The sequence below is a fragment of the Colobus angolensis genome, unplaced genomic scaffold (genome assembly GCF_000951035.1).
Source record: "Colobus angolensis palliatus isolate OR3802 unplaced genomic scaffold, Cang.pa_1.0 Scaffold179, whole genome shotgun sequence".
In the NCBI taxonomy this organism is placed as follows: domain Eukaryota; kingdom Metazoa; phylum Chordata; class Mammalia; order Primates; family Cercopithecidae; genus Colobus; species Colobus angolensis.
In genome coordinates this window covers 6,534,862-6,549,831 of record NW_012114921.1, presented here as the reverse complement: position 1 = coordinate 6,549,831, position 14,970 = coordinate 6,534,862, and the positions used below count along the sequence as shown (strand labels likewise).

Sequence of the window (14,970 nt, the reverse complement as noted above, 5' to 3'; positions counted from 1 at the left end):
AGGTCAGGAGATCGAGACCATCCTGGCTAACACAGTGAACCCCTGTCTCTACTAAAAATACAAAAAAATTAGCCACGTGTGGTGGCAGGCGCCTGTAGTCCTAACTGCTGGGAAGGCTGAGGCAGGAGAATGGCATGAACCCGGGAGGCCAAGGTTGCAGTGAGCCAAGATCATGCCACTGCACTCCAGCCTGGGTGACAGAGCAAGACTCTGTCTCAAAACAAACAAACAAACAAAAAATGTCTTTAAGAGGCATGAGGCATGTCCTTTTGCATTTCTTTTATTAGTCACAATAGGAATCTGATAGCATTACCTATATAAATGGAAATTAGTATTCTGAAATAAGAAATTACAGAGATTAAAAGCATTCTCCCTTACTGGGTTTAGAGTTACAGATATATAATATCTCATACACATCATACTTTTAAAACTCACAATGCTTAAAGGAAATAATCTGGGTTTTGTTTTGTTTTGTTTTGTTTTTGTACTGAGGGTAGAAACTTCTTCCAGAAGAAAGAAATTTTGTAGCCAAATAATAAAATTATATAAAATTTTATGGGATTGCTACATTAAATGAGGATATAGAAATATCTAAATCCAGTACTTAGTATCAAAGATATTATAATCTTGTAGGGAGAAAAACAAACTATTAAATGCCACAAAGTTTATACATGAAGAGTAATGGTAGAAAGGAGGGTGACTGGTTGCTTCTGCTGTATAGAGAAAGGATCAGAAAAGGCTTCAAGAAGGAGGTATAGTTTGAGTTGAATCCTAAAAGATGATTAATAAGTAGAGGAGGATTTCTGAACAAAGTAAAGAGCAGCATGTTTAAAAATACAGAAGCGTGAAACTAGCACATTTTAGGAAGCACAGCACTTTCTGGAGACTTGGATGAGGAGGAGACAAGAAGACAATAGTGAGACCAAACAGAAAGGCTAAGAAATTTGAACTGTGTCTTGCAAGTGATGAGAGTCATGGCAGGGTTATGACTTGAATTTTGATTCCCCTGTACCATATCATTTAAAAATTGTGCTCCTGTAGGGCAATGCATACATGTTAAATCTTAACTAGGCATTGAGCTTAATCATCCACATGACATTGGAACCTACAACTAGGGTTTGTGTAACTGCGAATGCATCTAGAAAGGTGAGTTAGAGATTTCTGGAAGCATAAGAAAGCACAAGAAATTTGTTTTAAATGTCTTCACTTACTGAGCACCTACTGTATGCTAGACACTTTCGGGTATTTTAGCTTATCATTCCTCACCACTATTATTGTTCATTATCCAGATGAGGAAGGATGTGTCTTTTAGTTAAATAACTTGTCCAAGGCATGTAGCAAGTAAGTGGCAGAGGCTGAAATTTACTCCTATCTCTAAGTCCAGTGTTCTCTCTGTTGTAGAACAGATCTGCTACAGGGATTGTCAGCATAACTTCTTCACTCCTCATGAGTATCCGTGTATCCTTATCCCTCCTTGATACTGATGCAGAGTTTGGAGTGGTCCACAACAGATCTAAAACATTCTGCTCACCATAACAGGGCTAGCACTAAGGAAATCCTCCTGTAGCTCCCAGCCTTCGTGTGGCATGCCACTTGATCTGATGCTTTTACATGGCAGGATTCAAGTCTGAGTAAGATGGGAGAAGCAGAAGAGGTTTGGGATTCACAGAGTAGTTGGAATTGGTTTTTCTTCCCTTCATAATGTACTTCATTCACATGTGTTTTTTCCAATATTTTGCAGGTTTACCTTAAGGTAAAAGAGCCGATATTCCATCAGGTAATTTTTTGTAAATTATTACACATTAGATTGTTTAACGATACATGGCTGCTTTGTGATTTCCTTGTCTAAGAAATGATATGCAGATAAAAAAATTTTTTAATGAAATGGTAGATGTTCTAAGGAAGTTCAGTGTTTAAGAGAGGTTGCAAACTCAAATGCTTACAGGAGCTGAGTGTAGGTAACAGGAATATACCTGGGATAGCCAATGTGCAGGTCCAGCTGGCTGTTGGTATTCAGTAATACAGGTGCAACATTGCCATTATAAGCAGAAAGAACCAGAAAGCATTATGCACATACACATAAAGTCTTTTTATGACATCTAGACAAGACAGACTGAAAATTCCTTGAACATTTTCCCCCTAATATATTTTAATGCATTTTTGACTTGAGAGGTGATGTACATTGAAGGAAGCAGACACAGGAAACGTTATTGTAGGAAATGGTGATTTAAGTGCATGCCATTATGAAGCCAGAGTGAAATAAAGAAGCAGGCCTTTGAGTGCTGCCACGTGCCTGGTACTATGCTCACTACTACACAGACTTCTAATCTCACCAACAGTCCAACTAATTGGGAATTATTATATACATTTCAAGGAAAATGAGCTCAGAAATATTAAATAATTGCCCTAAGGTGACACAGTTATTAAGGGGGAGAACCAGGATTATAACCTAGATTTGTCTGACTCCTTTTCAACATTCTTTTAACAAACTAGCAAACAAAAATGAATAAATAAGCACGCTTTTCAGAAGTGCCACAGTTTTAAAATATTTTGTGCTTATATAAACATTTACTAATGTTCTTCTAACTTTTACAATTCAAGCTATACAATAATCATCTAACTGGAACCTGGCTTTTGAAATATATTCTATAACCACATTATTATGCCTTGCTTTTCTCCAGGTCAGTTGCAGGCGGATGAACTAAAATAAATGCTACAGAAAAGACATCCTCACGGCCAGGCGTGGTGGCTCACACCTGTAATCCCAGCACTTTGGGAGGCCGAGATGGGTGGATCAGTTGAGGTCAGGAGTTCAAGACCAGCCGGGCCAACATGGTGAAGCCCCATCTCTACTAAAAATACAAAAATTAGCCAGGCATGGTGGTGTGCACCTGTAATCCCAACTACTTGGGAGGCTGAGGCAGGAGAATTACTTGAACCCAGGAGGCAGAGGTTGCAGTGAGCTGAGATCGTACCACTGCACTCCAACCTGGGTAACAGAATGAGACTCTGTCTCAAAAAAAAAAGACATCCTCACTTTCTTGTTTACTGTAACTTCAAATTATGCCATTATGTAATTACTCTTTTATTTAGAAAGTTTTATTAACAGTATAAAAAACAAAGTTGGCCAGACACAGCAGCCTATAATCTCAGTCCTTTGGGGGGCTGAGGTGGGAGGATTGCTTGAAGCCAGGAGTTCAAGACTAACCTGGGCAACATAGCAAAAAAAAAGAAAAAAAATTAATCAGGCATGGTGGGACATGCCTGTATTCCTAGTTACTTGGGAAGCTGAGGCGGGAGGATCCCTTGAGCCCAGGAGTTTAAACCTGCAGTGAACTATGATTGTGCCACTGTACTCCAGCCCAGACAACATCTCTTTTAAAATAATAATAAATAAATGAAGTTAATCTGTATAAATACCTTAGTTTTTATAAACTTCTTGTTCGCCTTTACTAAGAAAGAAATATAATGACCACAAAAATATAAAATTTGGAAATTCTGGGTTAATTTTTACAAGTTTTATGACCATCTATTTTTCATTTTGTGTTTTAGAACTATTTGACACTATGTAATAAAAAACAACTCTTAATAAGTAACTACCCCTAGTGCAATATCCATGTGTTTTTCCACTAATAAAGACTTTCTTCTCTATGTAAAGCAGTAATATTTACTGATAAGAAGAGAAGCAGGATGAAAGCTAGGTCTATCCATACCCACTGTGGCTTGTGTCGTAGGCCTAGAGATTAAAAATCAGGATAGAGAAATGAAGAAATAAGGAAATGCTAGGGTGAAGCAAATAAGTAATCTAAAGGTAAAAGACATTCATTCATTCAACAGATGTCTACTGTCTGCCTCCTCTGTACCAAATTCTGAGCTGGAATTTGCAGACAGGCAGCAAAGCAAAGACTTTATGATCTACATACAGTCAAGCAGACCTGGATTTAAAATCTAGTCTCCTCCACTTACTAACTGTACACCCTGGACAAGTTAGTTAACCTCTCTGAGCTTTGGTTTCCTCATTGTTCAACAATCTCCCCACCTTTTCTTTTTTGAAATAGAGCCTCGCCCTGTCACTCAGGCTGGAGTGCAGTGGCTCCATCACAGCTCACTACAGCCTTGACCTCCTGGGCTCACGCAGTCCTCCCACCTCAGCCTCCCAAGTAGCGGGGATTACAGGCACACACCACTACAACAGGCTGTTTTGCATCTTTTGTAGAGATGGGTTTTACCATGTTGCCCGGCAGGTCTCAAAACTCCTGAGCTTAAGCAATCTGCTCGCCTCAGCTCCCGCCTTGGTGAAGCTCAGGCAGGGTTACAGGTGTGAGCCACTGTGCCCAGCCTGAACAAACCCTTTTTAAGTGCCTTCAATGTTCCAGGCACTGTACTAGGCACAAGAGATACATACACTAGTGAATAAAATAACAAGCCCTGCCCTCAAGGAACTTACACCCTCTCTCTATAATAACCTCCTAAGTTTGAGGATTGAATGAAATAATGCATATAAAACCCTTGTCACATAGTAAACAATAAATGTTAACTAACATTAGTATACATAGGCAAATAAGATATGGCGACTAATCTCAAGAAGATCATTATCTAATCAGTAATATAGACTTGTAAAAAATAATTGCAATATATAAGTCTTGTGATAAATATGTAAAAGCAGTGGTAATATAGACAAGGGTATGCTCTGTCTACTTAGATGACTCATAGAGGGGCTTCAGGAGAGTCTTGAAGATGAACAAGATGTCACAGGTAGAGAAGTAGAGAAAGGCTATTCCATCTATAGAGAAGCCTGTGTTAAGGCAGCAATCCCCAACCTTTTTAGCACCAGAGACCGATTTTGTGGAAGACAGTTTTTCCACAGACAGCCAGGGAATGGTTTTGGGATTCTACCTCATATCATCAAGCATTAGATTTTTATAAGGAGCACACGACCTAGATCCCTTGTGTATGCAGTTCACAATAGTGTTTGTGTTCCTATGAGAATCTAATGCCACTGCTGATTTGATAAGAGGCAGAGCTCAGGCGATAATGCTCACTTGCCTGCAGCTCACCTGGTGCTGTGCAGTCCAGTTCCTAAAAGGCTGCAGACCGGTACCAGTCTGGGGGATGGGGACCCCTGTGTTAAGGTACAGAAGTGTGAATTGGTAACTATTGCACATGAAACAGGAGTACAAGTTCACCCAGGGATTTGTGGTAGCGTGCTGAGGTGCTTACAAAATCACTGACTGCATCTCAACATTCCTATTTTCCTATAACATTTATTTTATTCAACTATATTGCAGGGATTAAACTTTTTTTGTTTTTGTTTTTTGATATGGAGTCTCACTCTGTCACCCAGGCTGGAGTGCAGTGGCACAATCTCGGCTCACTGGAACCTCCATCTCCCGGGTTCGTTATTCTTATGCCTCAGCCTCCCAGGTAGCTGGGACTACAGGTGTGCACCATCACACCTGGCTAATTTTTGTATTTTTAGTAGAAACGGGGTATCGCCATGTTGGCCAGGCTGGTCTTGAACTCCTGACCTAAAGTGATCTGCCCACCTCAGCCTCCCAAAGTGCTGGGATTAAAGGCGTGAGCCACCACTCCTGACCTAATTTTTGTATTTTCAGTAGAGACAGGGTTTTTTCATGTTGGCCAGGCTGGTCTCAAACTTCTGACCTCAAGTGATCCGCCCGCCTTGGCAACCCAAAGTGCTGGGATTACAGGCATGTGCCATCGTGCCCAGCTGGGATTAAACTTTTTAAAGTTAAAACAAATATAAATATGTTATAGAATTGAGTACAATGACCACATGAATTTTTAGGATGAAATAAGAAACTTCAAAGAAGTTTGTGTTTTCAGTGTGCCTCTCCCATCTCTGTCCATCAAGAATAAGTCATTCTTCCTTTGCTATTAGGAGTATTTCGTAGAAAAGTTTTAAAAGCATTGGTATACTGTAAATATTTGGTATGGCTGGCCCTAGCTGTAGGAGATGGGTTTGGATTACTGATGAGGGGTTAGGTCATGAGGAGCCCTTTATACTATGCTTAAAATTATAAGCAGTCAGGAGCCATTAAAGGGTTTTAAGCTGCAGTATGGCCAGATGAGATTCTCATTTTAGAAAGATCATTGAAAGGCTACCTAGGGTCTGGAGGAAGGAAGTAAAAGGCCAAGGAAAGAGACAAGTTTGATTTCTGTTGCTCTAGTCCATTGAGAAAGGATTTAAAAAAAAAAAAAAAAAAGTGCTATAGGATGATATGAAACAATACACTATAGATATAACAAGTAAATTTATATAGTATACATACTTGCTAGAAGGTGATAACTGCTATAAAAAAGAAAAACCATGTTAGGGTAGGGTGATGTCCTTCCACTTGCCCCTCCTTCACTCTCTCCAGTCACAGTGAGTCTTGCTTTATATTTCAAACACAACAAGCATGTTTCCACTTTAGGACTTTAGCACTCACTATTACCACTGCCTAGGATACTAGTACCCCAGCTATCTACATGGTTTATATCCTCACTCATTCAGGTCTCTGCTTAAATGTTAACTTAGCAGAGAGGACTTATCTAACAACTCTATCTAAAATTACAGCCCATCCTTCTCTGAGTTATCCTGATTTAACTTGTATTAGTTGCTTTAGTAGAGAGAAAACACTAATAATACTTTTATAGCCTTTGGAGTCTGGAGACTGAAAACAACTATTAAATATAGATAAAATTTCACTATAAAAATATACGTATTGTTAGATAAAAATTATATAGGACCAGAAAAGTCTATATTCTATCATCTTTTTTACTTAAAAAAAAAAAAACTCTATAAGTTGAGAAATCAAACTTACATAGCTGAACATGCTGCCAGCCAGATAAAATCAGTTTCTATATAGTCGGAAGGAGAGAATGAATACTGGGTAGGCCGCTAGCAATGGGGAGCATCAAAAGTAGGGGTAAGTGTGCTCTGGAGAGAAGAAAGTTAATTTGAAAAAGTCCCATGCTGTTGCCAAGGCATAGGTTCTTTCCTAATCCATCATTTCGTATGCTCAACAAATCCCTGGGAAATTCATTCCCATTGACTCCTATATGCTGACAGTTCTATTTCTTCAGCTCTGATTTTTCTTCTAAACTATAGACCTAAGTATCCAACTTCTGCTAGATGTCTCTACTTAGCTATCTCACTGGCACATCAAACTCTGAACATATATGCAGAAGTGAACTCACCATTTTTCTCCCTGGTCTTTCTTCTCTTCATATATTCTCTAATCCAATAATTAATTTTGCCATGCATCTAACTGTCCATGCCATAAACCAGGCCATCATCCTTGTCTTTCCCCCTCTCTAACTTCCATTCAAATTAATGATTAGTCTGAACCCTAAATCTCTAATCTGTTCACTTCTCTGTATCTCCCCTATATTACCCTAGTTCAGGTCTCCATCTCTCACTTAGATTACTGCAACATGTTATCATTGGTCTCTTTCCTGTCAGTCTCACCTCCCTCTCACTCTCCACTCAGCACAACGGGGACATCTTTCTAATACATGAGTCTGACCATGTTATCTATTGGTGAAACCTTCATTGACTTTCCATTATTTTTCCTTTTTTTTTGTTTGTTTGTTTTGTTTTGTTTTGTTTGTTTGTTTTGAGATGGAGTCTTGGTCTTGTTGCCCAGGCTGGAGTGCAATAGCACGATCTTGGCTCACTGCAACCTCTGCCTCTCGGGTTCAAGCAGTTCTCCTGCCTCAGCCTCCCAAGTAACTGGGATTACTGGCACCCACCACCACGCTCAGCTAATTTTTTGTATTTTTTAGTAAAGATGGGGTTTCACCATGTTGGCCAGGCTGGTCTGGAACTCCTAACCTCAGGTAATCCACCCACCTCAGCCTCCCAAAGTGCTGGGATTACAGGTGTGAGCCACCCTGCCCAGCCTTTTTTTTTTTGAGGTGGAGTTTCACTCTTGTTGCCCAGGCTGGAGTTCAGCGGTGCGATCTTAGCTCACTGCAAGCTCTGCCTCCTGGGTTCAAGCAATTCTTGTGCCTCAGCCTCCCAAGTAGCTGGGATTACAAGCATCTGCCACCACACCTGGTGCAGTTTTAGTAGAGATGGGGTTTCACCATGTTGGCCAGGCTGGTCTTGAACTCCTGACCTCAAGTGATCCGCCTGCCTCAGCCTCCTAAAGTGCTGGGATTACAGGCGTGAGCCACCACACCCAGCCTCTGTTACTGTTATATAAAGTCCAGCTCCTTAACATGACTTGAAAGGCCAGATTTGACCTCTGGTCTCTGACTCCATTTTTCCTATTCTATATTACAACAATATACTATAAGGATTTTTTTTCTCCTTGTCTCTGGAATATAAGATATGACAATAACTCTCTTCCACTTTCTTTTAAGGTAACTGCTACATGAGCTTCAGGTATAAAATTTTAAACACCGTATCCTCTAGAAAGACTTTCTACTGTATAAGTCTGGATTAGGTGGCCTTCTTATGTGTTTACAAAGTACTCTGTACAGTTCCTGCCATAGAGTTATAATACTGTATTATAATTGCCTGGTTACTTATCTCTCCCTTTACTAGATTGTAATTGCTGTGAGTATAGGGATTATGCCTGTCTCGTTCACCATTTGAGCTGTGGTTATGGATTTAATCTGGCAATGAGACTCTAATAAACTTTAATCTAATACTATGTTTACTCAGCTTTATAGAAGGATACAGGGTGAGAGTTATAGCAGATGTATCATCTTCATCTCATCAGAAGACCCAGAGCTATTCATATACACAGCTTCTTTTCTACCCTTATCCACATAAGATTGAGACCAGCCTGGGTAACATAGTGAGACCTCGTCTATACTAAAGAGAAAAAAATTAACCAGGATACGGTTACGCACACCTCAGCCACCCAGCTACTCAGGAGGCCGAGGCAAGAGGATGGCTTGAGCCTGGGAGATCAAGGCTGCAATGAGCTATGATCATGCCACTGCACTCCAGCCTAGATGACAAAAGACCCTGCCTCAAAAGACATAAGAGTAATAAAATAAAACTTAATCAAAATTCTGTTATAACTCAAAAGCAAACAGTATTATTAATTACTTAGGAATGCATTTGTAGATGACTACTTTAAGTTAGTAACTATATAAAGAAAAGCAAAACAATGTTTATTATACAAGTCAGGAGAGGGGTTTCCTCTAAAAAGGAAGGGAGAGGGTTGGACTGGGAAGACACAAATGCAGCACTTCTGGGGGTTAACAAGGATTTACTTCTTGACCTGGGTGGTGCTTTCTCAACTATTGGCTTTATATGTATTTGCTAAATCGTATTTTCCCACTAGGTTCAATTTTCCAGGTACTAATACTCATCTAATGCTCAATACAGAAAAGAAAGAAGAGCCAACGCTAGGAAGATATGGGAACATATAGAATAAAGAACACAGGAAAATGGATTAACCTTAGTCAAGAAGTGGGCACCTTTTTTGGAGACTAGGGATGAGAAGGAATGCCAGGGGAGGATGCATATGAATGCAGAGGCATTTAGAAGAGTTAAAAGAATTCAGGTTTATAATATTGTAAAATGGGAAGCACAATTACTGTATTTGCTGAAAGCAAAGCTAAAGAGAAGAGAGGAGCTAAAGAGTATGAGGCAAAATTACATTTGTTCAGGTTTCAGCAGATATTTAAAATTTCAAGGATCCATTCAGAATTAAAATTGATATAGGAATTCTGATATTGGTTATTTAATAAAGTTAAGCAGGCTCTTAACTTTTCCTCAGAAGTTAGTATGACTCAGTGATTTAACACATTTTTTAAAATTCTATTCTCAAAATGTAATGAAGGATAATAAATATTTACATTTAATTGGGGAGGCTATTTTGGTAGGCAAAATAGACTTCCTTTGCCAAAGAATAATTATTATACTAACCTCATTTTCCATTCCTATTTAGGTCATGTATGGAATGTTGGTCTTTACATTAGTACTTCGATCTATTTATATTGTTACATGGTAAGTAGTTTGGATCATCTGTACTATGATTGAAGTATACGCAGACCTATGACAGTAAATCTATAGCCTAAATTGAAATAACACACAAAAGCTCACTTCAGTAGAGATGTTGGAAGAAAACTATAACCCAACATTTATTGTTATATTATAAGGAATACTGGGTCTTCAGACAAGTTGTTAATGGGCATCATGTGAGAACTAGGGTTCCAAAATTAAAGACATGGGAAAATTAAAGGGAGCTGTCTATGATGGCCTTGTTTTGAATATTTATAAAGTTCATTAGATATTAGAGACCTTAAAAATCCTACAGTTAAAACAAAATTGTTTTTGTCTTTCTTAAACCTACTTGACTAGTGATTTCCTTTTACATAGTACCTCCAAGGAAGGCTATTAATGTCACAAAGAATTAGTATTTCATGAAAGATTATTTGGGAAATGGGTATAATCTTTGGGCATTCATGAAAATTAAATAAGAAATAACATTCGTGAGATTACCTTAAATAGGGCGTGGCCGCACAACAGGTGTTCAGTAAATAAGTAGTATGATTTGTGGGTTTGTTCTTTTTTTTCCTTTTTTATTAAACTTTTAGTTTCTAGATAACTGTAGAAATGCATACCTTTGTAAAAAAAAAAATAGATCCCAGTATCCTTTACCAATCTCCTTCATTTGTAGCATCTTACAAAACTATAGTACGATATCAAAACCAAGGTTTGATATGAATACAGTCAAGATATAAAACATTTCCATCATCATCAGGATGCCTGTGTTGCCCTTTTATAACCACACCTACTTCCCTCCTGCCCCACCTCACTCCTCACTCCCTGTCCTTAACCCCTGGTGATCACTTAATCTGTTCTGCATTTCTGTTTTTGTCATTTCAAGAATGTTATATAAATGGAATCATATATATAACCTTTGAGATTGGCTTTTTGAACTCAGCATAATTATCTGGCAATTAATCCAAGTTGTTGAGTGTGTCAATAATTCATTCCTTTCTATTGCTGAGTAGTATTCCATGGCATAGATGTACCACAGTTTAACCACTCACCTGTTGAGTAACATCTGGATTGTTTCCAGTTTTGGGCAATCATGAATAAAGCTGCTATGAACAATTGTAATGCAGGTTTTTATGTGAACACAAGTTTTCGCTTCTGGAATAAATTTCTGGAATAAATGCCCAGAGTGAAATTGCTAGGTTTTATAGTAATTTATGTTTAGTTTTTCTCAAAACTGCTGAATTGTTTTCCAGAGTAGCTCCACCATTTTTACATTCCCACCACCAATATATGTGTAATCCAGTTTCTCTGCATCCTCACCAGAATTTGGTAATGTCACTATTTTTAATGAAGTTTTTTAAAATTTGCATTTGCCTAATGGCTAATCATATTGAATGTAACTTCCATATGCTTATTTGCCATATGTATATGTATTCTCCCTGGTAAAATTTCTGCTCATGTCTTTGCCTGGTTTCTTTTTTTATAAGAGATAATAAGGACACTTTCTATTGTTTTTACAGTTGAGTTGTGAGGTTCTAATTCTTTACTAAATATGTGATTTGTGAATTCTTCCTCCCAATCTATAACTTTTCGTCCTCTTTCAATGAGCAAACATTCTTAATTTCAATGAGGTCAAATTTATCAGTTTTATGGATTGTGTTTTTGGTGTCAAGTCTAAGAACTCTGTACCCACCTATAGATGCCGAAGATTTGTTCCTATTTTTTTTTCTAAAAGATTGTATAGTTTTACATTTTATGGTTTATTTTCAGTTCATTTTGTATAAGATCTGAGGCATAGGGTGAGGCTCTATTTTTTACATGTGGATGTCCAACTGTTCTAAGACCCATTAGTTGAAAAGACTGTCCTTTCTCCATTGAATTGCTTTTGCACTTTTGTCAAAAATTATTTGGGTAGATTTGTGTGTGTCTATTTTAGGGATTTCGGTTATGTTCCATTGATTGATGTGTCTCCCCTTCCAACAATACCACACAGTCTTCATTACTGTGGCCGTATAAGTCTTTAAATCATACAGACTGATTCCTGCCACTTCATTCTTCTTTTTCAAAATTGCTCTAGCTATTTAGGTTCCTTTGCCTTTCTATATAAAGTTTAGAATAATATTGTCTAAATTTAAAATCTTATTGAGATTTTAGGAATTATGGGAATTACATTAAATATGCATATCAATTTGCAGAGTTGACATCTTTACTATGTTGAGTCTCTTGATTTATTTAGATCTTTAATTTCTTTCATCAGCATTTTGTAGTTTTCAATTTTTTAAGCAGTTGTTATATTGTATTTTTAAATTTTAGTGTCCACATGTTCATTGCTATTATATAGATACACAATTGATTATCTTTTATTCTGCCACCTTGTTGAAGTCAGTTCTAGGATAGTTTTTTTGTAGATTGTTTTGTTTTGTTTTGTTTTGCTTTTTTGTCTATTTTTTGAGACGGAGTCTTGCACTCTCCCGGGCTGGAGTGCAATGGCACGATCTCAGCTCACTGCAGCCTCCACCTCTCAGGTTCAAGTGATTGATTCTCCTGCGTCTGCCTCCCGAGTAACTGGGATTACAGGTGTCCACCACCATGCCCAGCTAATTTTTCTGTATTTTTAGTAGAGACCGGGTTTCACGATGTTGGCTAGGCTGGTTTCAAACTCCTGACTTCATGATCTGCCCACCTTGCCTCCCATAGTGTTGGGATTACAGGCGTGAGCTACTGCGCCCAGCCCTGTAGATTTGTTTTTAAGATTTGCTGCAAATAGAAATAGTGTATATCCTTATTCTTGATGTGTGTGCTTTTTAGTTCCTTTTTGCCTTATTGCCCTGACTAGAACTTCCAAGACTATGTTAAGTAAGAGTGGTGACAGCAGATCTCCTTGCCTGGTTCCCAATTTTAGGGGAAAAGCATTTAACCTTTCATCATTAAGTTAAATGTTAGCTGTATGTTTTTTATAGATGTTCTTTATTAGGTTGAGGAATTTGCCCTCTATACTGGTTTGAAAGGGCTGCCATAAAATACCATTAGATTGGGTGGCTTAACCAACAAACGTATTTTCTTACAGTTCTGGAGGCTACAAGTCTGAGACTAGGGTGTCAGCAGGTTTGGTTTCTTCTGACACCCCTCTCTTTGGCATGCAATTGGCCACAGAGAGAACACAGAGAGAAAGTGGTCATTTGGTCTTTTCTCTGTGCATGCCTATGTCTGATTTCTCTCTGTATGTGTGTCCTAATCTCCTTTTCTGATAAAGGACACCAGTTATATTGGATTAGGGCCTACCCTAATGACCCCATTTTAATTTAATTATCTCTTTAAAGAACCTAGCTCTAAATAGTCACATTCTAAAGTACAGGGGGTTAGGGCTTTAACATATGAATTTCAGAGGAGACACACTATATCCTCTATTCTTTATTTTTATCGTAATTTTCATTATCATAAATGGACCTATAATACACTCTATTACTAATCATGAATGGCTGTTGGATTTTGTCAAACGCTTTTTCAGTATCAATTGATTTTATCACACTGTTTTATTCTGTAGTCTGTTAATAAGGTGGATTATGTCAATTGATTTTGATCCAGCCTTGTATCCTGGGACAAACCTTACTTACTTATACTATGTCATTCTTTTTATACATTCTGAATTCTTCACTTGTTAATATTTTGTTAAGGATTTTTGTATCTGTATTCATGAAGGATATTGGTTTGTAGTTTTTATTTTTTGTCCTGTCTTTTTCTGGTTTTGGCATCAGGATACTATACATTTCATTAAATGAATTGGGAAACGTTGCTCCCATCTATTTTCTGGAATAAATTGTGTAGAATTAGTGTTAATTCTTCTTTCAATGTTTGGTAGAATTCTCTAGTGAAACCATCTGGGACTAGAGATCTGTTTTTTGGGGCATTTTTAAATTACACATTTTAAAAATAAAGGAAATTCTGACACCTGTTACAACAGGGATGCACCTATAAGACACTAGGCTAAGTGAAATAAGTCACTCATAAGAGGACAAATACTACATGAGTCCACTTATACGACGTTCCTAGAGTAATCAGCTTCATAGAGACACAAATAAAATGGTGGTCAGGGCCTGGTGGGGAGTAGGATAAGGGGGATCCCTGGGGAAGGCATTGGAGACTTATTGTTTTGTGGGTACCAAGTGCAGTTTGGGAAGACGGAAAAAGTTCTGGAGACAGACAGTGGTAAGGGTTGCACAACAATGTGAATGTACTTAATGTTACAGACCTATATACTTTAAAAGGGTTAAAAAGTTAAACTTTATGAATACTTTAACATAATAAAATTTTTACATTAAACATATGCAGAAAAATAAAATTACAGGTTCAGCTTCTTTAATAGTCATGCAGTTATTCACTTTTTTCTTTTTTCTTCCACTCTTGTTGAAGACATGCAGCTATTCAAATGATTGATTTTATGTTGGATGAATTGTTCGTTTCTTGAGTCATTGGTTCATTTCATCTAAGTCATTAAAATTTGTGTAGAATTGGTTATAATATTCCCTTGTTTTCCTCTTGATGTTGAGAGGGCTTGTAGTGATAATCTGTTTCATTACTAATATTGGTAATGTGTTAGACTTCTCTCTCTCTCTTTTTTGGTCAGCCTTGCCAGAAGTGTCTCAAAGTTTATTGATCTTTTTAAAAACCAGACTTTTGTTTGATTGATTTTCTCCACTTTTCATTTTTCAGTTTCATTGATTACTGTTCTTTATATTTTCTTTGTTTTGCTTATTGTGGGTTTATTTTTATTTCTTTTTCAAGGTTCTTGAGATGGAAGCTTAGATTTTTATTTCAGACCTTCCTATTTCTTTTTTTTTTTAATTTTAATAATGTATTTTATTTAATGACAAATGCCCAGATTTTTAAAGTATTTTATCAATATAAAAGTTATTACTAGGTATATTGCATTCTTTTTTTTTTCAAGGGCAGAAAGTCTAGTGTATATTTTTCCATCTCTGCAGCTTTTTTTTTTTTTA

The 14,970-nt window shown here is 37.5% G+C and overlaps 1 protein-coding gene across 4 annotated transcripts in view; it reads left to right on the top strand.

The window, feature by feature from the left end:
• The window catches only part of ACER3 (alkaline ceramidase 3), a 158,914-nt gene that overhangs the window by 109,713 nt on the left and 34,231 nt on the right, over positions 1–14,970 (top strand). For all 4 annotated transcript variants that reach the window (XM_011938949.1, XM_011938948.1, XM_011938947.1 and 1 more), the window contains 2 exons: positions 1,742–1,777; positions 9,918–9,976. In XM_011938949.1, coding sequence (XP_011794339.1) covers positions 1,742–1,777; positions 9,918–9,976 — 95 coding nt within the window. The remainder of the gene's footprint in view (positions 1–1,741; positions 1,778–9,917; positions 9,977–14,970) is intronic.